The sequence below is a fragment of the Apodemus sylvaticus genome, chromosome 1 (genome assembly GCF_947179515.1).
Source record: "Apodemus sylvaticus chromosome 1, mApoSyl1.1, whole genome shotgun sequence".
NCBI lineage: Eukaryota > Metazoa > Chordata > Mammalia > Rodentia > Muridae > Apodemus > Apodemus sylvaticus.
Window position 1 is genome coordinate 103336630 of NC_067472.1, and position 27716 is coordinate 103364345.

A 27716-nucleotide genomic window follows, 5' to 3' on the forward strand; every position below is an offset into this window, starting at 1 on the left:
CCACTGTTCATAGGAGCCTTCATTCTCCCAATCTAAAAGGAGGAAACAGCCGGGCAGTGGGGGCACAAGCCTGTAATCCCAGCACTCTAGGAGGCAGAGGCAGGCGGATTTCTGAGTTGGAGGCCAGCCTGGTCTACAGAGTGAGTTCCAGGACAGCCAGGGCTATACAGAGAAACCCTGTCTCAAAAAATCCAAATCCAAAAAAACCAAAAACCAAAAAAAAAAAAAATATATAAAAAAGGAGGAAAGAACCAAGTATCATTAACGGGTGAAAGGATGGATACAATGTGGTGTACATATATGGAAGGACAGCGTATTACACTGTAATGTTTAGAGATCATGCAAGCCATACAAGGACAAATATTACATTCTCTGTATGAGGTCCTGGAATATATATTCATAAAGATGTAAATAAGAGTAGTTACAAGTAAAGTCTCTATTTGGAATCATGGGATGTTCTGGAGATGGCCTAGATGACAGTTTATATAACAGTGTGAATGGACTAAATGCCACAGAATCAAATTATAAATGAATGAAACTATCAATTTTATGTTAACGAGATTTCATCCTGGGACAGGAAAGGGAATATGTTAATATTAGATAGCTATACAATCTAAATAATGTCTTTAAAGTTTGTCTCTCTGAACTTTCAACAGAGAATGTTTTTTTCTAAATTGACTTTTGTATGATAACAGATGACAAATTTAGTACCACACAATCACTTAGAAATTTTTATTTCAAAATGACCTATAGAAGTTTGTCTAGACAAAGGTCTTCAGCTGATGGGTCAGACAGGGAAAGCTGGTTGGAGGGAGATGAGACTTCCTAAGTCACATCACTATTTCCAGGAAGGCTCTTCTGTATTCCCAGAACCTCTACTTTGATTCCTAATATCAAAGCTGGCTTTGGTTTTTTTGTTTTGTTAAAAATGATGTTTACACTATGTAGAAACAGTACTGTAAATCAAGGATTCCTTTCCTGGCAGTAATGTCCAGGAAAGCCTTCCCGTAATCAAGCAAACCCACTATGCCTAGCTATGCTCAAATAGTCTGCCATGGCGGACAGGAGAGCCTGCTGGCTCTTCCGGGCCTTTCTCTTTCTCAGGATCCACACATCAGGCACTCCTCTCTGTTCTCCAAAGAGCACACCATGGCTGCTGTGTTCCTCTCCTTCTCTTCTTCCTCCTTCAGTGCCTTTTCCTTATCTTTCAGCTTCTCCTTGTTCAGAGTGAACTGGATTGGATTAGCAGCAGGTCTTGTCCTTAAATAATACATCCCAGTCTTTAAACCCTACAAGGGAAGTAAACATAGCTATTAGGAAGAACTCCAGAAGAACACTTGACAGTCTTTGTTCAAAACAATTCCCATGTGATCAGTTACAAAACTAACTTTTAAAATCTTTAAATGTAGTCCTATAAACCAACTTACTCTTTTTTTAAGTTTGTAATTTTTTACCTCCTCTACAAAGCACCTTGAAAAATGCTTAATAGAGAGCTAAACCTTAGGTTTTTCATCCCTGAAATAGGATTGCCTCTTTGGAATGTAAAACATTTTTGTTTAGTTGTATTCACTTTTACATGTATTACTTGCAAGTCTGTACAGACAGTATGCCTGCCTTAGTCTATAACCATTTAGGGGATGAGGCTGCTTCTGTAGAACACTATAAATACTTCACAAGGGTAATCTTCCTGTCCAGGATTCTCAGGGCAGACCGACAAAAGCACGTAAGTAAGAGAGCCAATCTGTAATTCCACAGAAGGCCTCTCACACATCAAGACATAAGAATGTAAGGGAAAATAGAATTACAGCACTTTGCAGTTGGCAACAGTGTAACCTGGCTTATACACTAGGATAAAGTGGGGAACAATGGCTGTTTTTGAATGTGGACTGACAGTGTGAAGCTACTTTGGAAATGGCAATAAGACGGCTTAGAACAGAGGTCAGTTGAAGAGGAAGAAAGACTTAGGAAACAGTACATAGGGGCAGGAAGACTGTAAGAGCCAGACACCCTGGCATTTAGAGCCCCACCCTAACTGAGGAGGTAAAGATGGTTTCTTAGAAAGAGAAAGTCAACATTCCAGGGGCTGGTCCCATAACCAGACGTATATGGACAGTAAAAATTGGGAGGTGGTAGGATACTAAAAGACAGACAGACAGACAGATGTGAGAGTTGAAAGTTGGGGTTTTCTAGGAACAAGTGTTCCTAGAAAAGGGTGTTGTTAAAGGTGATTATGATCAAAACACATTCTATGAAATTCTAAAAGAGTAAAAGTATTTAAAAACTAAGGCTGGATGATGGCTCAGTAGTTTAAGAACACTTCCTACCCTTCTAGAGGACCTGAGTGTTCAACTCCTAGCACCCCTATAAGGCAGTTTATAACTGCTGAACAGAAACAAGAAAATTCAGAGAGGAGGTTTGAGCTGGCATGAAAACCACTCATGAGTTTTAACACTTGAAGGGAAAACACTTTGAGCTAGCAGAAACTATTCCATCTGAAGTACTCCAGCTGGCAATTAAGTCCCCCTCAGCACGCTCAACCAACCTGCTTCCAACCGTAGAAGTGCATACTAGTGAGTTTGCCGTAGTTGGGTTCAGCAATATGGATGTTTAAAGACTGGCTTTGATCGATGAAAGCACCTCTCTCGGCTGCCATCTTGAGAACAGTCTTCTGAGAGATTTCCCACACAGTCTTATAGAGTTGCTTCAGGTCATCAGGAATTTCTGGTATGCTCTGGAAAAGGAAAACTATGTGCTGTTGTTGCTGTTTTAATTCCAATTAAAGAAAGCAATATAACTAACAGACTAATTGTGCTTGCAGTGATGCCGTTGGATCTTCCTGCAGATCTGACACTGCTATGAGTTAGTATTTGAATGCTTATAACAAGCTAGCCCAAACTGCTTATCTCTTGCTTAGAAAGTCAACAAAATCTCATTTTACCAACCAAATATAAATGTGATACAGTGATTTAAACATGCATCTTGAACTGGCTTATGTTAGAACAACATAATGTTTTAGACAAATTTAGGAAAAGAAGGGAAAATAAGAGCTAAGCTAAATGAAAGAAAAACAAATAATCAGGACTTTACAGGGACCAGATCAAAGGAAGTACTGAGATAAACTCCTTTAAATTGGATAAATGAAGCCAGAACGTCAGACTGCACTTAGAGTCAAAATAAATCAGGTTTTCTTAGGTCTCTGGCCAACTAACTGTATTGAAACACACAACCTGACTGATGCTATACTTTCTGCCATGAGAATCTGAAGGAGGATAAGCTGCCAAGCTGGCCAGTGTTTAGCCAAGGCATCTAGCTTGAGACCCTAATGCTTGTGGGTCAAATGCAGTCGTGTTATTGTTCCATGCTACTACCTTCTAAACTGTTGGTCTCAGTCCCCCATGCCTTTTAAGTTGAACTCCAATTTCAAGTTTTAAGAAATGTAAGAACTCTTGACTTACTTACTTAGCAATAAATTTAACCCAAGCTTCAAGGTTTTAAAAGTTCCCAGGTTGTGCAGAAAAACTGGGAGCTGGTGCTGTGTCGGAGAAACAATGCAGAGCATATAAAGATGTGTGTGATTTTAGCACAACAGTGCAGAGAGACATTAACAGAGCCTGAGGGCCACAGTGAAAGGCCATTTTCTATGCACTGCCTGGGAGAAGGGACATGGCACCTCAATATTCAGCTCAGCTCCTAGAACGCACATGTTATTTCCAATCTGTACCTGAATGGAGCCATTGCATGCAATAATCTGATTTTTCATCTCTTCATTCCACAAACCCCGCTCAGTAAGGTCTTTCAGTAAGTGAGGATTCACAATCTGATGAAAAAAGCAGAAAACACGTCAAGAAATAAAATAACATCGTTTTGTAGGCATAACCTACAAAAGGGTCCCAGGCCTGGAGCCCAAAGTAAGTAAGACAGAAGAAGAACTTATTAGATCCCTTAATAAACATCATTGTTTTTACATAATTGAGAAGGACATTTCACCACACAAAGCTACAAGACCCTTAAGGTCTTGATATCTATTAAGAAAAAACAATGTATTGTGATAATCATTCTACAAGGTATGTATACATGTATGCCACACTGATGCCACTTGCTCTGTGGCACTTAGAAGTCACACTCAATATATATATGCATCACACACATATACATCAGATTATCTATCTTGGATTTTTGCCAATCATATTTTAATAACACTAAAAATATTTTTAAGGTTTTGATTGTATGAGTGTGCATATCCAGACAAATCAAATCCCCTGAACCTAGAATTACAGGTGGTTGTGAGCCTTCAGTGTGGGAGATGAGAACCAAATTTGGGTCTTCTGCAAGAATAGCACAAGTTCTTACACTGCAAGGGCACCTGCACATACATGTGCATATTCCCACCGACACACACACACACTCTCTAAATCTTTAGTTCAGCCATTAAAGGTTATGTGCCACCATACAACTTGAGTTTCCTCCCTGGAACTCACATGGTGTAAGAACAGAACTACCAGGAGTTGTCCTCTGTCCATGGCATGAACATGCCGTCCTCACCCTCCCCAAAAATTTTTTTAAAAAGATAAAGAAATATTATGATATTTGCAAAGAAAAGAAATGGTACTAAGTTTATATAGCCTGATTCTTCTTTGGTTTTCTTTTGTTTTTTCTTTTTTTTTTTTTATTTATTATATGTAAATACACTGTAGCTGTCTCCAGATGCCAGAAGAGGGTGTCATATCTCTTTATGGATGGTTGTGAGCCACCATGTGGATGCTGGGATTTGAACTCATGACCTTTGGAAGAGCAGTCAGTGTTCTTACCCGCTGAGCCATCTCTCCAGCCCTTCTTTGGTTTTCTTAAGCAACCAAACAATAAACACTTGAGTAAAATAACTAGAAATGCAATTTCCCTATACCTCGCTAAAACTTATTTCAGGACACCTGGAAATCTACATTTTGATTTGTTTGAATTAGTACTTTCGGGCCTTGGTAACCATAACTAAGAAGCATGCATCCCCTATCCTCCCACCCTTAAGATGGTGTAGCTCTTTAAACTGCTGTAGAGCTGGCCTTCTAACCACGGATGACCTTGACCCTCTGGTCCTCTCACCTCACTTCCCAAGGTCAAGACTTATGGGAATAACCACCATTCCTGACCGAGAACTACTCTATAATGTTGTGTTTTGTTTTGTTTTTAAAAAAGGGATAGGGTGCCGGGCGGTGGTGGCACACGCCTGTAAACCCAGCACTCTGGGAGGCAGAGGCAGGCAGATTTCTGAGTTCGAGGCCAGCCTGGTCTACAGAGCGAGTTCCAGGACAGCCAGGGCTACACAGAGAAACCCTGTCTTGAAAAACCAAACCAAATTTAAAAAAAACAAACAAACAAAAAAAAAAAACAAACAAAAAAAAAAACAAAAAAACAAAAACCAAAAGCCAAAAACCAAACCAAAACAAAAAGGGATAGGGAGAGAAGGGATGCTATGTAGCCTAAAACTAGAACGCCTCCTGCTTCAGTTTCCCAAGTGCTGGAATTAAAAATACAGATCACCATGCCTGAGTAATAATGCTTCTATGGACACCTTTACTATCCCAACTGACGCACGTGAGGCAGCAAGTGGTGAAACATACCTATAATCCAAGTACACAGAAGGCAGAGGCAGGAGGATCACTCAGTAGGCAAGTTAGAGGCCAGGCCAGCCTGATCTTCATAGTGAGGCTTTTCCAAAAAACAAAAAGCTGGGTGGTAGCAGTATATATCTTTAGTCTCAGCATTCAGGAGGGAGAGACAGGTGGATCTCTGTGAGTTCAAGGCCAGCCTTCTCTAACAGAGTGAGTTCCAGGACTGCCAGGGCTGCTATACAAAGAAACCCTATCTCAACTATCCTGCCCCAATTTTAGCCACATGTTGACTGTGACTAGGCCAGGCATGATGGTTGGTGCAGCTCTGTAATCCCAGCATGTGAGAACTGGAGAAAGACTAATCTGTTCAAGGCTGTTCTCAGCTACAGGGTGAGCTTGAGGCCAGACAGGTCTACTGGAGACTGTTTTAAACAAACAAAACGGGTATTTTCACAATGCATGTTAGCTGTTTAAGCAGATTAAAGTTAAGAGTTTACTCTCAGTTTTCAGAAGAGCTTCTATAAATCTGGTGGTAAAATTCTCACCTGAAATTCTCCTGACAATACTCTGCGAGTAGGCAAGTTAGAGGCCAGGCCAGCCTGATCTTCATAGTGAGGCTTTTCCAAAAAACAAAAAGCTGGGTGGTAGCAGTATATACCTTTAGTCTCAGCATTCAGGAGGGAGAGACAGGTGGATCTCTGTGAGTTCAAGGCCAGCCTTCTCTAACAGAGTGAGTTCCAGGACTGCCAGGGCTGCTACACAAAGAAACCCTATCTCAACTATCCTGCCCCAATTTTAGCCACATGTTGACTGTGACTAGGCCAGGCATGATGGTTGGTGCAGCTCTGTAATCCCAGCATGTGAGAACTGGAGAAAGACTAATCTGTTCAAGGCTGTTCTCAGCTACAGGGTGAGCTTGAGGCCAGACAGGTCTACTGGAGACTGTTTTAAACAAACAAAACGGGTATTTTCACAATGCATGTTAGCTGTTTAAGCAGATTAAAGTTAAGAGTTTACTCTCAGTTTTCAGAAGAGCTTCTATAAATCTGGTGGTAAAATTCTCACCTGAAATTCTCCTGACAATACTCTGCGAGTGTAGATGTTACTGGTGTAAGGCTCAATGGACTCATTATTCCCCAGAATCTGAGCAGTTGAAGCAGTAGGCATTGGGGCAATAAGTAAACTGTTTCTTATCCCATACCTTTAAAAAAGAGAGAGAGACCATTAGGGATTCGTGCTAGAGCTACAGTCTGCCAAGAAGGCAACTACTCTGTGTCACTTAGTGTAGCTAGATGCTGAGAGCACATCGCAGAGGCATTTAACTCACATACTGACTGCATTAAACTCCAGTAGGATACAGTCCACAGCACTGATGCCACAGCTCCAACAGAACCAGCACAATCTGTTAGCAAGTCCCCACTGATGCCACTTGCTCTGTGGCACTTAGAAGTCACACTCAATGCACTGTTTCACTCGGGGAAACTGAACTCAGTCCTGAGCAGTTTACCTGAATCAAGGCACATCCATTCAACCCACTCATCTCCTCTGTGTGCCTCTATGACCGCCAGCCCCTTCATAAAACAATGCTGTGAAAATGGTCAGGATTAGTCATATATGACTATAATCCTCATTGTCCTGTGTAAAGGGCCCATTACACTCAGAGAAAATCCAGACTTTACCTACTACCAATTATTAGTTTTTAAAAAGCTAATTTTTTCACTTTTAAGTGCCAAGAGTGTTTAAAGAATATATTTTTGAACATTCTTAGAACTCTCCACAGCTTAGCCTAAGAGCTACCAACTCCATGGCCTGCAAGATGGCTCAGTGGGTAAAGGTATCTGTCACCAAGCCTGATAACCTGGGTTCAAAATATAAAAGGTATATATTGTTCAACATGGTAGGAGAGAACCAACTCCTTCAAGCTGTCCTGACCTCCACATGTGCACCACTATACACGCACACATACACACAATACATAAATATTAAAAGTAAAAATATGTGTAGAGACCAACACTATAGCATTTTCCTGAGCAGCTGAGCAATGAACACAAACGTCAAAACAAATGCTGTCCATCAAGAACCTCCCGGGACGGCCACATGCTGTGGCTGCATTGCTTGTATTAATCAAGTTCCTCTAATACAGACAGCTGACCTTTCCTACATTCCACACTTACAGACCCATAGGGTGCACAGCGTTGAACCTCAGGTCCTGAGCTGATTTGTACAGCTAGGTTCAAAGCCTCAGTCACTTTTTAGATAAAAGATATCAGTTATCTCATGTCTTTTCTTTCTCATCTGCAAATCTATAACCAATCATGGTTATAGATAGGAAAACACTTTCAAGTCATACTTGCTCAATCCCAACTACAAAATCATTTGTAATTGCTAAAACAATAAGAAAATGTTTTAGCAGCTACACTGCACTAAAAGATCTCTAAACCAAAACACCAAAAAGTCTCAGAATATGTCATATTCAATCACATTTACATGACAAACTGTACGTATACATACACATATATGGAAGAGGTCTAGAAAAACACATCATCAACAAGACTCATTTTAGGAAACAAATTAGGTTTCTGCTTGTTTTGAGTAGCAAGCATCTGGCAGAAATATAAAGCACAGATTTTACTTTCTATGTTATTTCTGTATTTAGGGAAGGGCACAGTGGTCTACCCTAGTTTGCTGCCAGCCTGCTCTATGTAGCATGCTGTAGGCCAACCAAGGCTATATAGTAAGATACTATTTAAAACACACACACACACACACAAATTAAATCAATGAATAAAAGAATAAAAACATTTTTAAAAAGTCCTATTTGGGCCAGGTAGTGATGACACATGTCGTTAGTCCCAGCGCTTAGGAGGCAGAGGCAGGAGGATCTCTTGAGTTTGAGGCCAGCCTGATCTACAAAATGAGTTCCAGGACAGCCAGAGTTACATAATAAGACACTATCTAAAAATCCCCAAAACCAAACCAAAACAAAAAATTAATTAGCATGGTTGTTCAGCTCCTCAAATAACATAATTTCATACTGAAATGCCTACTGTGTATTGAAAGGCTTTCACTGTACTAAACAACTTTCATGTTACTATTTTCTTATGCTTTCCAAAGCCGTTTCTGTGGTAGGTCATCTTACCCTATTTCAGAAGACTATGTTTCAGAAGCTACACTAACATATCCCACCAGAAGACCCCAGGCCCCTGGCCTCCATGACACTTCATACACCACTACTTACTTTGCAATCTTCTCCTTGAGAAGCTTCCAGTCCCACAGGTCTGTGGGAGTAACATTCCACATATCATACTGAAGAATCTAAGAAATAAACAGCCCACATTTATGATCTTACTTTGGGACAATTTAAAACAATGACCAAAAAATTTTAAAATAACTAAGTGCCATATCCCATATCCCCACACTGCAGCCACTGCATCCTGTGTCAGCACATTAGGGCATCAGCTCCACGGAGTCTCTCAAACACTGCTCCACTAAGCATATTGTGCACAAACAGCCTAGGGCCTCCTCTCAACCACATTCCTGAGATCTACAAACTAGGAAATTTTAACACTAATTTTTTTGTTTGTTTTTTGTTTTTTTGAGACAGGGTTTCTCTGTATAGCCCTGGCTGTCCTGGAACTCACTTTGTAGACCAGTCTGGCCTTGAACTCAGAAATCCACCTGCCTCTGCCTCTGCCTCCCAAGTGCTGGGATTAAAGGTGCGCACCAACAACGCCCGGCTTCACTAAATGTTTTAAAAAATACATTCGTTTTATAATGAAACATACTCTGATCTTTGCTCCCTTCATCTATTTATTTGGCTGAGGACACCAAATTTCAAATAATCATATATTAGAATTTCTAAGTATCAGAATAATCTTCAAAACTAAATCTTTATAAAGAAGAGACACACTATTGATAACAAAAGCAGCATGGAAGTCGATTCTAAGAGGGCTCCCCAGATTCCAGTCCCTGGTGTCACAAACCATGGATAATTAATCTATCTCTTCTACTCATCTTTTAGTGTGAACAGGTTTTTAGAATATCATAAATCTCAGAGTCTCTTGCAGAACAGGGATTGCTGGATTTAGGGTGCACTTGAATAAATCTAGGCCTTAATAATCCAAAACAGTCCCGTGTCAAGGTCCTTACTTTCACAGCCTAATACCCCTCCCAGGTTCCACGGAGGAGGGGCATTATTCAGCCCATTGCTGGTACTCACAGGCAAAAGGAAAACTCAACCATATACTTACGCCTTTGCTGGCTGGAGATCCCTCATACGTTTCATAGGGGCCATGCTCCTTGGCTAGTTCACAGCTGGCTTCCAGGGCTCCATAATAAATGGTTTCAAAGATTTGCTTATTTAATAACTGGGCTTCTGGGCTCTCAAAGGGATATCTCATCAGGATGAAAGCATCTGCTAGACCCTGTACCCCAATTCCAATGGGCCGATGGCGTTTATTTGATATGTGTGCCTTTGACCCAAGATTTAGGAAAAAAAGAAAAGAAAACATCACCGAACTCAGAAAGCCACATTCTACATTAACACCCAACCTCTTCATTTTCCTTCTCTCACACCACTCTGAGGACAGCCAGACCAAGAAAAATGTCCCCCATCTCGGATTCAATAATGACCAATAAGCAGAGAAATCTATCCATACCTCTGGAATAGGGTAGTAGTTTATATCAATTATTTTATTCAGATTTCGGACAATGACTTTAGTGACTTCTGCCAGTTTCTCAAAGTCATACGTATGTTCTGGTGTGACATACATATTCAGAGCCAGAGAAGCCAAGTTACAAACTGCAACCTGCAATACAAAGAAAGGTGTCAGAATCACACATTGCTGATTTCTTCTTCCTACATCAGTGAGATCACTAGAGCCTTTGGAACTATGAGATGTGAAAACTTACAACCACCTGATACCAGTGCACAGGACCGAACTTAAGGAATTTTTAGTCTTTACTGGGAAACCTCTTTACAACTAAGCTAAATCCCCAACCCCTAAAATCGTAGTTTTCCCATCATTTAACAGAACATTTCTACACCCCATTGATTCTGCGACTCCACTATCTGTCACATGAGTTGCATTATTTAGAATACTGAAATAGGATTTGTTTTGGTTTTGTTTGTTTTGGTTTTGGTTTTTTGGTGTTCTTAAGACAGGGTTTCTCTGTGCAGCCCTGGCTGTCCTGGAACTCACTTTATAGACCAGGCTGGCCTCCAACTCAGAGACCTGCCTGCCTCTGTTCTGGGATTAGAGGTGTGTGCCACCACCGCCCAGCTCTTAACTACTCCCTGGTGCATTCCAGTGTCCTTTCTCCCATGGACATAAATAGTTGTCTTTAAAATGCAGCTCAGTTAACCTAACTCCACCACATGTCTTTTTCAGTGTTGGGGAACAAATTTCCCTCAACCACTTCAACTAACCACTGGGATCAGTGAGAGACTCACAAGCAGTGACCACCTCTGCAGTCCCCCAGTGTGCTAGGCAGTTTCCCCACCTACCTCATCTTTACTGGTGTACTCTACTATTTCTGTACACAGGTTGCTGCACTTAATGGTTCCCAGGTTCTGCTGGTTGCTCTTCCGGTTACAGGAGTCTTTGTAGAGCATGTATGGGGTACCCGTCTCTGTCTGAGACTCAATGATGGCATACCAAAGCTGCTGGGCTTTCACAACTTTTCGGACACGACCCTGCTTCTCATAACTGAAAGACAAAGCAGTAATTATTTCAATATTCACACTCTAGGAAGAATACATTAAAATATAAAATTATGCAAATTCTCAAAGCTTTGCTAACAGGAAAAAAAGAATGACATTCATTTGTTTTAAAGGTTGGTTCTATTTATTTGTATGTCTGTGTAAGTGTATATGTGCATGAGTGTTGTGACTGTGCATGCCTGTGCACAAGGAAGCCAGAGCTGAGTTACTGGTATTTCCAGTATACCTGGCTTGCTATCTAGTTATCTGAAATCTAAATCAGGGCCTCAAGACTGTGCATGAATACTCTCAACTACTGAACCATTTCTCCAACCCTGAAATCCACTTTCTACCAGCTAAGACCACAGAAAACGAGGCAGTTTTAAATTCCTTCAAATGACCTCTGACCCCACCAAATCAATACCACTTTTCACAATAAAAAGGAACAAAAACCATCATCAAGACTGGCAGCTGCTTCCAGAGCCTCTACCGCAGCCTGCATCTACTTTTGCTTTCCCTTCTGCTTTGCTTTCCCTGTAGCTCAGGGCTTTCGTCCTCTGAAGTCACTTCTCCTGCAGGCAGCTGCATACTGAACATCACTGCTAAAGCTGCCTACCTCTCAGGGCCTAACCTACAAGGGCATGGCTTTCCCTTTTCCTCTTTTGCACCCCCCTCCCTGCAGTTGATAATATTCATAGCTTGCCTGCCCTCTTGTTTTTCTCAAACTCTAGTGAAACTGACCTTAACCTCCTTCAAAAAACAAAAGCAAAACAAAATTTAGTACTGTGCTAATTTTAACTTGTGTGTCCTTATTACTTGTGATTTATATTACCAAAAGTACTACACTGGAGCCAGGGAGATGACTCAGTAAGGGTACTTGCTGCCACACCGGATAACCTGAGTTTGATCCCTGGGACCCACATAGTAGAAGGAAAGAACCAACTCCTACAAGCTGTCCCCTGACCTCCATATATGCACTGTGGCACTCATGCCCCCAAACCCAAAATAATCAAATAAATGTAATTTTAAAAATAGTAATACAAAGTACTATTATAAAATAACTCAGCTAGTCTTTATCTCAGTTTTTATAAGGATCAATTAAAAAATTCAAAGCACCCAAACTTTAAGAAGATATTTTGGCATCAAAACAAACAAACAAACAAAAATCAAGGAACATCTAACAAAAATCAAACTAATAATTACATTCTCTTCTAGATATTTTCAAAGATTTATAGAAATGAGCTAATGATTAAATATTTTTCTGTTTTCCAGTGTTAGGATCAAACTCGGTCAGTGCCTAGCAACATGGCCAGGCAAGCATTCTCAAGTGCCTTGCCCTTAGCATGCACACTTCTGGTATTTTGATGCCCTGTGAGAGAAGTGTTGGCTCCGATGCTTACGACATTAGCAGTTTTTTCATACCTTTCATATAACTTCTCAAACTCCTCTCCCCAGACCTCGTCCAGACCGGGACACTCATTGGGACACATCAGTGACCAGTCCTGCAAAGAAGGAGTGCCAACACAAGAGATGTCACAAAGCAGCCACAGTCCTTCCCACACCCTGCAACAAGGGGCCACCATGGAGATATGCCGTACACGCCAGAGTGTGGGGGTCTAAAGCTGTAGTTCTGCCTGCTTGCATGATCTTTTAAACACAGGTCAGGTACCATCTAGCCATCTGTGGCATCACAGAGGCGAAGGACTGAAGAACAAAGCTTGTAAGAACTGAGCCCTCTCACCTGGTTCGTCTCCACTCGCTTCATGAAGAGATCTGGGATCCAAAGTGCGAAGAAGAGATCCCGTGCTCGCTGTTCCTCCTTGCCAGTGTTCTTCTTCAAGTCAAGGAACTCAAAGATGTCTAAGTGCCAAGGCTCCAGGTAAATAGCAAATGCCCCTGGGCGCTAAAGGTAAGGAACTCAGTATTCTTATCCACTTTACAAAACACTTTTATGTCTCCTTTCATCTTTTCTATGATTAGTAAATTAAATGAAATAAGTAAAAGAAGCAAAAAGTAAGCTATTAATATTTTTTTGTAAATTTTAAGAGTAGAACAGAAATTACATAGAGAAAAGTTGGGGGCTGGAGAGGTGGCCCAGCAGTTAAGAGCACTTGCTGGTTTAACAAAGGATCACAGCTCAGCTCCAAGCACCCACATTCACAACTGTCCATAACTCCACTTCAGATCTGGCACCCTCTTCTGGCCCCTAGCACTCTAGAACTTAGTTCCTAGCCAAGGTTCTAGCACCAACTGTGGGTGTCTCACAGCCACGTGTAACCCCAGTTCTAGAGGCCTCCTTCTTCTGGCCTCCACGAACACCCACATGTACCTGCTCACAGATATATACACTAATCATACTAATAAGAATGAAATAAATCTTTAAAAACAAGGTAAAACAATAAATATAAGTGATCCAAATTGTATAGTAACGACTTAATTCTGATTCCCCGCCCTCGTCCGTGACAAGGTGTACCTTGTTTCCACCTTGATCCACATAACGCGCCGTGTTGTTATAAACTCTCAGCATGGGCACCAGGCCGTTAGAATTGCCGTTAGTCTGAAAGAAAGGACAAAAGTAAAGGCACCTGAAGAAGATAGGGCTCAGGGTTTTCAAGGGAAAACTAGGACAGCCCAAAAGAAAAAACTGTTCAAAACAGTAACCAATTTCCTAAGCGCCATCTATGAAGTTTGACCTGCTCTCCATCCCCACCTCAGCAAGGAAAACATAATACCCGACATAAGAAACAGCAAAATACTGTTAGTAAGTTATATGTTGAGTTACTTTACAACAACCCTACTTTATAATGAGAGGTAATATGTCAAAAAGGAAAAAAAAATTCCAAAACCAAGGTAGCTAAATTTGAGCTCTGCAATTTAGTGTTCATTATTAAAGCTATGCGTTGGGAGCCAGGTACGGTGGGGTCCATCTTTAATCCCAGCACCAGGAGAGAGAAGCAAAGGCAGCAGAGGCAGAGGCAGGTGGATCTCCAAGAGTTCCGGGCCAGCCCGGCCTATAGAGTGAGCTCCAGGATAGCCAGGCTACACAGAAAGATCTTGTCTCAAAAAACAAACAAACAAAGATATACTTTGGGTACCATAAAAGAAAACAAAAACATGAGGCCAGCCTTATCTACAGAGTGAGTGCCAGGACAGCCAGGGCTACACAGAGAAACCCTGTCTCAAAAAACAAAAAACAAACAAAAACCCCAAAACACAAAAACAAAAACATACTATGATAGCACCCCTCCCCCCCAAAAGAATTCAAGGCAACGCAATAAAAATGATATGTTAAGCTGTTGACATACCAAGACAACAAAATGGAGATTCTCAGCAATGAATGGATTATAGAATGAGGCTAAGCAAACAGTGTTATGGCTGGAAAATACCTTTCAAATTCTATAAAGAATCTAACACCCCTGGTAAATCTTTTAAACAGAGTCTGAAAAGATAAGTGAGCTGTGGCTCACTCCACAAGTTCAGATGAAAGATAGATGGACAGACAGACAGACAGACATAAGGTGGGTAGATCCGTGAGTTCAAGACCAGCTTCATTTATAGAGTGAGTCCCAGGACAGCCAGAGCTACACAGAGAAATACTGTCTCAAAAACATAAACAAAATGGACAGATAGATAGAAATACACAAAATATTACAGATATTACAAACAAGAAAGACACATTACCCTGACATCATAGGACATTCCCTTGGGAACCTGACTCCTGTTTTTTTCACATTGCACACTGCCATAACCCCCTCTAGGCCACACTGCCAGTAGGTAAAAGATAAGAGTATGGAAATCCAAGCCTGATGCTTCTCATCCCCTTGCTTTCCAATGTCTAGAGCTTGAATCACCCACACAGTAAGTGACTGATCCAGAACGAAACTTGAAGCCTCACTTTCTTCATGTGAAAATGAAAACATTGGAGCTGCTAGCATATCTGGAGTGATGGCTATCTCCTATAGACAGTAAAATGAGTAATTCCTATAAAAATGTATAACAGACTTGGCACATAGTGAGCAATCAATAAATGATAAGCCTTAAATTCCAGCATTTAGGAGACAAGAGGCAAGTATATCCCCGAGTTCTAGGCCAGCCTGGTCTACAACAACAACAACAACAACAAAAACATGATTATTATTATTGCTTTTTAAAAAATCATAATTCTAAAATCTGAGCTAAAAAAATGCTGTAGCGATCATCTCACACAGCCTACCCTCCAATACAACAGAGGAAGCAAAAAGCAAAACACCTCCCTCCCACTCACACCGATAGGTGGTAACCAACAGAATGCGAACCTCCCAAGCACTAGCGTCACAACAGTAGGCCCTCTGGATCACACATATGAGTGGTATCAGGTCTTACAACTTAACACTTACCCCAGCGATGTAGCTACCAGTGGCCCGAATGCAACTCACAGCAACACCAATTCCCCCAGCAGACTTAGAAATCAAGGCACACTGCTTCAGAGTATCATAAATTCCTTCAATGCTGTCATCTTTCATACTCAAGAGGAAACAACTACAGTGAGAAAAAAAGACAACTAAAGCAAGGAAGTCAGTGAGTGACTTATCCCATATGTCCCTGCGCTTGTTGATGGTCAGTGGATTATTTTCAATTGATTTGCTTTTCTAAAAACTGCTAAAATTTTTCCTCCCCTCTATTTATTTATGATGGTATCACTATATTAGCCCAAGCTGGCATTGAATTCTCCATGCCCTACCTCAGCCCTGCCATTTCCAACACTTTCAAGATTCTTGAACAGTTGGGTGTTAGGAATCAAACTCAAGGCCCCATCCATGCCAGCAAGCACTCTACCACTAAGCTACAGGCCCAACTCTTGATGTTTGGAGACAGAGTCTTCCTATACAGCTCAGGCTGTCTGTCAATCTGCTACAGAGAGCAGACTGGTTCCAAAACGATAATTCTTCTGTCTTTACCCCCTGAGATCACAGGCATTATCCATCATGCCTGGCTCTGAACAGCAGAAAATTAAATTTTCTAAATGCTATGGTACAGAAACACACTAATTATATTGAACCTATATCCAAGTATTTAGTTAAAAATCTCCTTAATTCTAATTTGTCCATAGATACTTCTGAATTCTTTATGTAAAAATCATATCTGTGATCTTTGTTCTTCCATTTTTCAATTTCTTCAATCACTTTAACTTATCTTACAACACCTGCTCAGACCTCCACTTCCACACTAAAAGCAGTAACAGATCTAATGGTTTTGGTTTTTTTTTTTTTTTTTAGATTTATCTATTTTATTTTATTTTATCTTATTTTATTTTATAAGTGTTTTGCTTGTATGTATATATGTGTGCCACATGCATGCCTGGTCAGCAGACATCAGATCCCTTGGAACTGAGTTATGGATGGTTGTGAGTCACCATATCGGTGCTGGAGACCAAAAGTAGGTTCTCTACAAGAGCCACGAACACACTTAGTCTGGGTCATCTGTTTAAGCCCAGACCTCAATTTTTAGTGGTTATCCTTTACCAAACTAAGGAGGTTATTTTATGCACCAATGTTGCTGATGATTTTTATTATAAAACAGCAATGAGTTATATAAATGCTAATACAATGACACTGGCATATCCTTGACTTCCTGGAACACATAGACTTGCTAAGGGAATTTTTCTTTTAACTTGCTCCAGAAGCTAAAACTGTGATCCCTTTCACAGCTAAGTAATCCTGTTATTCTGCCCATAATCTCAGGAAACAACCTTAATGCAGATTTAGAACATCACAAATTCTATCAATTTAATTCCCATGTATCTTAGAAGTCTGCCTCTCTAATTTTACCTTCTTAATCCTTTCACAATTTTAAAATAAATCACTGCAGGCATCTTATAATTAGCTCTAGGTACTTACAAATCATTTTCACAGTCCTAAAGTCTTAACCCAAAGGACTCATGCATGCTAAGCATATAATCTACCTATGAGTTATAGTCTCATTTTTTTAACAACATTCTTGCAATATAAATGACATACAATTCTCTATCAAAAAACGTACAAATACCACCACAATCAACTGTATAAAGTTCTTATTTAACTGCATTTGCTCTCTTCCAGGTTGCTTACCATAATAGTCAGAGATTGTTCCAAAACACAAATTATTTAATCAGAGCATGCAATAATTGATTGAAGTTTTTGTTTGTTTTTAATGTGATAAACCACCTGGCTTTTTCTTATTTCCCTAGTCAAACCTTTTGTTACAGCAGCTTCAGGAGCTGTAGAGTTGACTCAGTGGTTAAGAGCATTAGCTAGTCTTTCAGAAGACCTGGGTTCAATTCCTAGTACCCACATGGTTAGCTCAGAACCATCTAACTCCAGTTCCAGGGATCCAATGCTCTTTTTCTGATCATGGGCAATAAGCACGCATAGGGTACACATACATACACGCAGACAAAACACTAATAAACATAAATAATTGTTTAAAAAAGAAAACAACAGGCCGGGCAGTGGTGGCACACGCCTTTAATCCCAGCACTTGGGAGGCAGAGGAAGGTGGATTTCTGAGTTCAAGGCCAGCCTGGTCTACAGAGTGAGTTCCAGAACAGTCAGGGCTACACAGAGAAACCCTGTCTCGAAAAACAAACAAAAAGCAAAAGCAAAGCAAAACAAAACAAAAGAAAGAAAGAAAAGAAAAGCACAGCAACAAAAAGCAACTACAGATGATACATGCCTAGACAGCTGTGGGCGGTTGGTCCCAGCATTGAAGAGAGTAGGAGAGGCGTGAGTGAACCACTTCTCAGAAAGCAGGTTGTAGGTTTCAATTGCAGCATCAATATCTTCTTTGTGAATCCCCACAGACACCCTCATCAACATATGCTGTGGTCTTTCAGCCACTAAAAACAAAATAGGAATTTCCAGATAATAGGACACATCAGAATAATTAGGCTGAAACACATTTGAACCAAAAAAATTAACAGCAAATTTCTAAAAAATTTACAAACAAGCAAAACAATGATTTCAATTGTAATTTAGATACAGTTTTTACTGTCCTTACCATGTTTGTTTATAATCAAACAACAAAAGGTTATTTGGAAGGCTGAAAAATGGCTCAGCAGGCACAAGCATTGTTGCTAAGGCTAACAATTTGAGTTCAGTCCCTGGCTTCCAACTTCTACATGTACATTACAGCACAGTATCCCTCCCTCCATCCTCATATCCATACACACAAATAAATAAATGTAATAAAGTTCTGTAACATGTATGGTGCTTTGCTTACATATGCATGTCTATGTACCATGTGCATGTCTGTTGTTCACAGATACACGAAGAGGGCATTGGATCCCCTAAAATTGCTGTTAAAGACAGTTATGAGGTGCCACATGGATGCTGAGAATTGAACCTGGGTCCTCTGCAAGAGTAGCTAGGTTCTTAAGCACTGGGCCATCTCTCCAGCCCCAAATGCAATGTTTTAAAATGTTATTCAGAGTCTAAATAGAAATGTTAAGGCTAATAGTGCAAAGCTCTGCATCTAATATAGTAAATAAAAACAACACACATTTTCATTTCTTACCTTTTCCATTGATCTTCAACAAATATGACCGTTCCAGTGTCTAGAGGGGCAAAGCATCCAAAGAATTCTCAAGTTTTTAAATACACAGTAAATACGTAATTCATAGTAAGGTGATCTGTTAAAATCTCTCAATGTTATCATTTTAAATGAAAAGAATAACATTTACCATTTCTATCTTTAGTCTACAACATTATCACATGGCTGTTCTACTTTAGCAAAGAGAGGCAACAGTGCACGACACTATAGGTTATGGTATGCAGCAGTAGCAGCAAGATGTCCCAACATCTCTGAGTGCTTGTAAGAGACTAGACACTAACCCAAGACATAATCTCCAGCAGAGTATGTTGAATATTATCCCCATCTTAAGACTAAAACTGATTACATAACTTATGAATAAGAAATGGGAGAGTTGGACAGTTAGTCTCGTATAAACATCCCTGTCCTTCTTCACTGCATTATGTAAGCAACACCATATATTTACACAAACACTTTGTACAGAAGGGAATCAATAGTTTTTGAGAGAATAGTAGAATGTGGAGTGATTGTGACACATTTAATTTTAAATATGTAATTTTAAAAATAATCCACAAGTAATATTTGGAAAGGTCAAAAGCTATTAATGAGTAAGTTAATTTTGCTTATTTTAAAGTATCACAACTACCATAACCCTACCATAAGCAGGTACATTTAAAAATAAATAAATAAATAAATAAATAAATAAATAAATAAATAAATAAATAAAATAAAATAAAAAGCAGGTGCATTTAAACTAAATCATCAACACAAACTACTATACTTCCTGATTAAAAAGAAATCCCCACATATTTGAAACCCATTATTTACTTATTTACCTTAAAGCCAAAGTAGTTATAAGAGAAATCGCGGTCATAGATAATGGCAGAATTCAGGCGCTGAAGGAATTAAAAGGAATCCATAATTAAAATAATAAGACTTACTTTCACAACTTCTGTTTTTAGCTGACTCCAGAACTAAAACTAATACAGGATACCAAATATGCTTTCATACTAGTTAATATTAAAATACAGGTACCACATACTAGTTTATACTTTTCACAGTATATATGTACAATTACTTATTTTTGAGACAGAAACTTGCTCTGCATCCCTGGCGAGTCTGACTTAGGAGACCAGCAGGCTGCGCTTGACCGTGCACAGCCAGTCCTGACTCTGCATCCTCACTGCTAGGATCATGAGCATGTATCAACATTTTCAGCTGCAAATTTCTGACAAGGAGCTTATTTCAAACAGAACAAAATAATATGTATTAAAAAGCAAACAGAGGGGCTGGAGAGATTGCTCAGCAGTTAAGAGCACTGACTGGTCTTCCAAAGGTCCTGGGTTCAAATCCCAGCAACCACATGGTGGCTCATAACCATCCATAATGAGATCTGATGCCCTCTTCTGGTGTGTCTAAAGACAGCTACAGTGTACTTAGATATAATAATAAATAAATCTTTAAAAAACAAACAAACAAACAGAAAGTAGCTTATAGGCTTTGGAAACTCATGGTCCTTTAACAGAACTAAAATGAATTGCTACTGTGGCAGTAAAATATTATAAAACTGGTCATTATTTAAGAGCTTTGGTAAGTTATAAAGCCATTTAGAAGAAAACAAAGGTAATTAAGTGTGACCATATCAGTCACTCTGAAGGGCATTTTTGTAATCAAAACCAGGTATGGGTTGAGGATGAGCTAAGAACTGAAGTATTAGACCATAAGCAATTGCTTATTTTCCAGTATTTATCTTTTAGGCTCAGATTTTGCTACTATTATCTGTTTTTAACATTTAAGATTCTGACCAGCCTGGCGGTGGTGGCACACGCCTGTAACCCCATCACTCTGGGAGGCAGAGGCAGGTGGATTTCTGAGTTCGAGGCCAGCCTGGTCTACAGAGTGAGCTCCAGGACAGACAGGGCTATACAAAGAAACCCTGTCTCAAAAAAACCAAATCCAAAAAACCAAAAATAAAAAAATAAAAAGATTCTGACCAGGGTGAGGTGTGCTGCTCACACCTGCAGTCCCAGCACTCACAAGCACAGAGGACTGCCAGAGGTACCAGGTCCACCAGGACTGAAAATTGAGATGTCATAAATACGGCTGGTAGGATGGTTCAGTGGTTAAGAACACAGCTGCTCTTTCAGAAGACCAGGGTTCAATTCCCTGTACCCACTTGGTAGCTCTGAACCATCCATAACTTTAATAGTCCCAGACAATGCAAATCCAATACCCTCTTCTGGCCTCTGCGGGCACCAACCACACATGTGGTGCACATAAACACATGCAAGCAAGCCATCTATACACATATAATAAAAATCAAATGGCTGTTTTTTTTTAAGTTTCCTTAAGAACTGAAACATATTCAGAGAGCTAGCCAACTAATAATAGCCATTCTATCTAATATAGAATGTTAAAAATTCGACTAAAAACCCTACATATCTGTCATACAAGGCTATTTATTTACTGCAGTGAAAATCGGAAAACAAACTTTCATCAGCAGAGGAATTCTCATGGGTACAATGAAAATAATATAAAATGGAATGTTATACCACTGATAGGATGAATGAGGTAAATTTGTAAAGGCTTATATTTGAGTAGTTCTAGGTGAAAACAGCAACAGTATGTCCAATATATTACACACATAAACACACACACACAGACACACTACTAAAAAAAGCCCCAGAATCTAATCTAAAAGCATGAGGATTGGCTTTTATCTTGGCCTTCTGTACTGTTAATGTTCTTAAATGCATTTTGTCATTGTTGGTGTTGTTTTTTGGACAGGGGTTTCTCTGTGTAGCCCTGAGTGTCCTGGAACTTATTCTGTAGATCAGGCTGGCCTGGAACACATAGAGATCCACCTGTCTCTGCCTCTTGAGTGCTAGAATTAAAGGCATTCACCACCACTGCCCGGCCTTAAATGTATTATTAAAAAAAAAAAAATTGAAAAATTGAAAAATTTCCACCAGAAAAACAATGTTGTGCATACATCCTTATTGTCCATGACAATGTCGAGTGTAGAACTGGCCACCATGGGAGAATGTCTGCCGTTGTGTGGATTTATGTAGTTGTAGAGATCTTCCATCACATCTGAAGAAAGATAAGATTAGGAAAAAAAGTCAAAACCATTTAATGGCTGTTTTGAAACAATGGCTCTCAATCCTTGTTTAATATCAACCCACTTCAGTACCTGAAAATACTCAACAAACATACCTCTGTTTGAGTAACAATAGAATACTACATTATATATATAAAGGAAATATTATTTCAAAGAAAAGGAGTGTTAGGCCTCATAGTTTATCAGCAATTCCCAAGTAACTATTAGTGACTTCTAACCACTTAGTTTTCTTTCTGTCTTTCTTCCCCCCACCCTTTTTAATTCTTTAAAAAAACAAAAATTAGGTCGACAAGATGGCTCAACAGAAAAAGTGTTGCCAAACATGATGACCTGAGTTCTATCCCAGGTACTGTCCCCCACAAGCTGTCCTTTGACCTTCACACACATGTTGTGGTACACATTTGTCCACGCACATACAAACACACAAAACAAACAAACATAACTTAAAATAAATTGAAAGTTTAAAAAGAACAGAAAGGCTGGGCGGCAGTGGTGCACGCCTATAATCCCAGCCCTCTGGGAGGCAGAGGCAGATGGATTTCTGAGTTCAAGGCCAGCCTGGTCTACAGAGTGAGTTCAGACAGCCAGGGGTATGTCTGAGAAACCCTGCCTTGAAAAAAACCAAATCCAAACCAAAAAATCAAAATAAATAAATAAATAGATAGATGGATAGATGGATAAATAGATAGATAGATAGAACAGAAAGTCAAAAGACAGTCTGATGACATATGCCCACAATCCTAGAACTTGGACAGAGTCAAGAGAATCAAGAGTTCAAGGCCAGCTTTGGATACAAACTGAGTCTGCAGTCAGCCCAGGCTCCATGAGATCCTGTCTCAACACAACACACACACATACAAACATGCACACATGCGCCAACACTCACTCTCTCTCTTTCTCTCTCTCTCTCTCTCTCTCTCTTTCTCTCACACACACACACACACAGCAGTCAGCTACATGGAGAAACAGGAAGCTCTAGTTCCCATGCTGCCACTAAATTGTATACTGTTTTGTTTTTTTTTTTAATATTTTTATTTTCTATATTCTTTGTTTACATTCCAAATGATTTCCCCTTTCCCGGATCCCCCCTCCCCATATGTCCCATAAACCTTCTTCTCTCCATCCCTTCTCCAATCACCTCCCTCCTTTTTCTCTGTCCTTATATTCCCTTCCCATGCTAGATCAATCCTTTCCAGGATCAGGACCCTTTCCATACTTCTACATGGGAGTCATTTGTTATACAATTTGTACCTTGGGTATTCAGGGCTTCTGGGCTAATTAATATCCACTTATCAGAGATTGCATTCCATGTGTATTCTTTTGTGTGTATACTGTTTTTTAAAATAAGATGTAATCTTTAAAATTTACATAATTGTTACTCCTATAATTTTATGACACTATTAAACTCTTTGTAATGTTTTTAATCCAGACGTACCACTGAACACTTTCTTTGTTTCTTTGTGCAAGTTAGAGACAGCAATCCTTGCTGCCAGGATGGCATAGTCAGGGTGCTTCGTAGTCAAGGTGGCCGCTGTCTCGGCAGCCAGGGTGTCCAGTTCCACTGTGGTGACCCCACTATACAGGCCTTGAATTACTTTCATGGTGATCTGAGCCTACAAAAAATAAAACCAATTGTTATTTGAGCTTTCCCAAGAAACAACAGCTTTCTTAGAAGCGTAGTTAAGGCAAGCAAAGTTATAACAATATATTCTTATCTGAAAAACATTATTCCAAGAGTTAGTGTCACTTCCAAAAAGTCTAAATTTAGGTTTTTAAAAGAGTATATACCTCATGCTGAGAATGGCAAAAGTATCAGATCCTCTGAAACTGGAGTTACAGACAGGTGTGAGATGCCATGTGGGCACTAGGCACTGAACGCAGGCCCTCTGGAAGAGCCGCCAGTGCTCTTACCTGCTAAGCCATCTCTCCACCCCCACCCCACTTTAGTTTTTGAGATAGGGTCTCTCACTGATCCCTGAGTACACTGACTGAGCAAAATAACCAGCCAGTGACCTGCAGGGAGCCCCTGTGTCTGCCTTCCCACAGCATGTACTCTCACACCTGACTCTTCCACGAGTCCCGGGGATCCAAACTCAGGTCCTCATGCCTAGAGACAAGCATTGCCAACTGAGCCGTCTCCACTGCATTACCATACAAACATGGACAAACATGCACACACACACACACACACACACACACACTGGTGTAGGCACACTCAACTACGCAGGAGCATGTGGAGGCAGGGTTGATTTCAGGATTCAACCGCTCTCCTTATTTTTATTTCAGTAAGAAGACACTGAAGATCAAAAGCATAAAATACAGCATATGAATAGCTTCACTATTTGTTGATTTTTGGTTTTCACACGTTCTCACTATGTACCCTTGGCTGGCCTAAAAATAGAATAGTTTTTTGTAAGTTATATCTTAGTTGAAGCTGATTACAATTATTTTCTTTCACAGTTGTAAGGATAAATGTACAAACACAGAAAAAACATAAAGCAAACACAACAACAACAACAAAAAACAACCCACAAGCACATAACACAAATAGTCAAAGAACCAGCACGGAAAGAGATCCTTTCGTTGACCTTGTGACAATGGCCTTGTTCTTTGAGACAGTGTCTCCCTGAGCTTGGAATTTGCCACCTCGATGTACACCTAGGACCCAGTCCTTTCTTCAGTTGCCCAGAGTGCAGTTATACATATCGCTGCATACCTGCCTTTCCCACATGGGTGTTGGGATCCACACTCAAGAGTCTCATGATTACAAAGCAAGCACTTTCCCCACTGAGCCATCTCCTCAGCCCACCATACATTCTAAAGAAAAGGAAATTCTAAGTTCTGTTTACATATTTACTAAATCTTTTTTAAAAACAGCTTAGCTGGGAAAGTTAGTAAAAGCTTATCTCCTTCAGGAGCAGTCTAAGTATGGGAGGGTCCTCTGGTCAGCGGTATTTATAACAGAGCTAAGCCAGTTTTCTGCTGATATCAGGATCTTGACTCAGCAGGGGTATGACAGCAGTCAAGCCCATATAGTTTCTGAGGTTATGTGGCAGGTTAACAGAACTCAGAAGAGCATAGCAACCATGTGCTGATCTGCTAGCACCCAGACTTTCTCAACGGGGTCCATTAATGCATCCCTGCATGTGGACATGTGCTGTGAGGTGAGGCAACAGAATAGCTAAAAATCAAGGTACTCTATTTGTTTCTCATTACACTAACATTAATTTAACCAGTCCCCCTCCTCTTTAGAGCTGTCTTGTCTACAGAATAAAGATGAAATAGGATGAGGTCTTAGATTCATCCCAATATTAACACTCAACTATTTTAATTACTATTTCAAAGTCCAAAATGTGTAGAATTATAAAAAATATATTTTAAGGTATAAAATTATTTTCTCACTCTGGTTAACTAAGCACTTATTAAGTACCTGATTAGATAAATGTTACACCAAGGCTATCACAAGAATAAGATATATTCATGAGGGTTAGAGATAACTCAGAAATTAAAAGAGTGTGTACTTCTCTGCCAAAGGACCTAGCTTGGGTTCCCAAGACACATCCACAGGCAACTCCCAACTGCTTTTAACTAGTTCCACAGATTGAATACCCTCTTGTGACCACTTCAAATACCTGCACACATGTGGTAGACAGTCACAAAGACAGAAACTAAATCTTTAAAAAAAAAAACAAAAAACTCATGAAAACAGTTGCAGTGGTTATCTGCACATGATTCTTACAAGACAGGGCCCTTCAGCATTCCACTAGGAGTGAAAGGTTCAGGGGGCCCTACCCTTCCCTGAGGCGGTATCTGCAGGCAGTCCTTGGTTGCTGGAGGAGTCTTATCCCGCAGTAATGCAATCACTGGTAAATTGCCCTTGTTCAGTCAAGTAAATTAACTCCAGACCAACGCCCATACAAAAGCTCTAAATAAATGAAGTGGGACAGATGGGGGCAGACACACACTCACACATACACTCACAAACACACACACACAAAGCACTAAGAGACGGGTGGAGAGGAGGGCTGTAGGAAGGAGATAAGAGGTCACTGATAAAAAAATAACAAAAGTATATTTTGTATATGTATGTATAAGATTGTTAGAGAATCTTAAGTTAAATAAGATACACAACACTCTTAATTCCAGATGACAGTAAATAGAACTAATTTCTATACTGTGTGCTAAATAAGGATAAATAAGATGCCTAAACAGTAGTCACATCAACTGCCTCCTCTCTGTCACGTTCTGAGTTCTCCAAAAAGAAGTGAGAACTTGAAGGACAGATCAAAATTAAGAAAAGTCTCAGGCAATAAATTCACATTTAACACTGAAGTATAGTTAAGTGAAGGGCTAGAGATAAGAGACATAAAATCACATAAAGCAAAGAACCCATGAGATACACTGTATTTACTTACAGGATCAACAAAGTCCATATTGAGCCCATAACAGAGTTTCTGGATTCTTGATGTAATTTTGTCAAACATAACTCGCTCTTGACGGCCATCTAAAGAATCAAATCACAGTTAGCATTAGCAGTTATATTAAGATGGCAATACCAAAGAATCAAGTGTATTCAGCTTTTAAAACTGTCCAAAGTGAAATGCTTATTAAGAGATTGTCTTTGCGGTCTGCAGAGACTGCTCAGTGGTTAATCATGTCTATTTGAATCAAAAGTCTTTATCTATTAGATTAAAAGTCACCGATGGTAGAGGAGGCTGACCTCTGTGAGTTTGAGGCTAGCCTGATCTACAAAGTAAATTCCAGGCCAGTCAGAGAAACGCTGTGCCAGAACAAACAACGGGGGGGGGGGGGGGGGGGGGGACCCTCCCAAAAGATGCAGAGGCAGGAGATACCACACTCCCAACTCAGAAGAGACCAGAAAAATGACAGGTATTCAAAGAATGTGGTGTCCAGTCTTTTCTTTCCTTTATTTCCTCCTACGCCAGATCATCAATTCTGCGGGGTTTTGTTTGTTTGTTTGTTTGTTTGTTTTGTTAAGAAATGAAGACAGACAGACACTGGGTTATTACAGGCTATGGGTTTCAATTCTAACCTCCCCAACTACAAGCCGGGTGGGATGGGGGTGTAGCGGTGCTTTTTTTCTGTCTTTGCAACCTCTTCTGTAAAATGGAGCCAAAAGCAGCTACCTCTGAGGATGGCGGCAAAGAATATCAGTGCTCGGAAACCATCTCAGTCAGGGTAGGAGTTAAGTCTGGAAGGGAGCACAATGTCACAGCCAAAGGGAACACACAAAGGTCAAGAGGATGGAGACTGAGCAGACACAGGCCCAGCTGACAGTCAGGGCGGGAAGCCGCGGCGGGAAGGCGGGAAGCGGTGGCGCGCCGCGGGTCGGGCGGGCCGGCTAGAGTAACCGCTGGGCACTCAGCCGCCGGGGTCCCCTCGCCCCCTCCTCATCCCCACGGACCTCATCCTCACCTCGCTTGATCACATGCATCGCCGCCAGAAGCTGAAGTGCCGAGGAGTTCGAGACCAGTTAGCAGCTCCGAGACGAAGATGGGACAGAGACGACTGTCAAAAGTGAAGGGTTGTGTCCTAGGGGCTGCTCTGACCGAGAGACTGAAGCTGCGCGACAGACGGCACTTCCTTCCCCTGAAGAGACGAACCAAATTACGAACTCCTTCCCGCTCCCGCCACCCGTGACGTACAAAGCGACGCGACGGAATTCGAATGACGTTCTTACGTTTCAACGCCGGGAGTTGAATGGGCGGAAACAGAGCAGTAG

At 40.4% G+C, this 27716-nt stretch overlaps 1 protein-coding gene across 1 annotated transcript; it reads right to left on the reverse strand.

Moving 5' to 3' along the window:
* Positions 1-718: 718 nt before the first annotated feature.
* Positions 719-27609, reverse strand: Rrm1 (ribonucleotide reductase catalytic subunit M1). Its single transcript, XM_052156054.1, has 19 exons — positions 27410-27609; positions 26389-26477; positions 23409-23586; positions 21845-21945; positions 19689-19748; positions 18838-18877; positions 17998-18160; positions 15684-15825; positions 13781-13864; positions 13049-13210; positions 12730-12809; positions 11113-11314; positions 10265-10414; positions 9857-10078; positions 8845-8921; positions 6672-6807; positions 3722-3817; positions 2543-2731; positions 719-1289 (listed from the first exon to the last, which is right to left on the reverse strand). The coding sequence occupies exons 1-19, from the start codon at positions 27426-27428 to the stop codon at positions 1101-1103; spliced, it is 2379 nt and encodes a 792-aa protein (XP_052012014.1). The 5' UTR covers positions 27429-27609; the 3' UTR covers positions 719-1100.
* Positions 27610-27716: the final 107 nt, after the last annotated feature.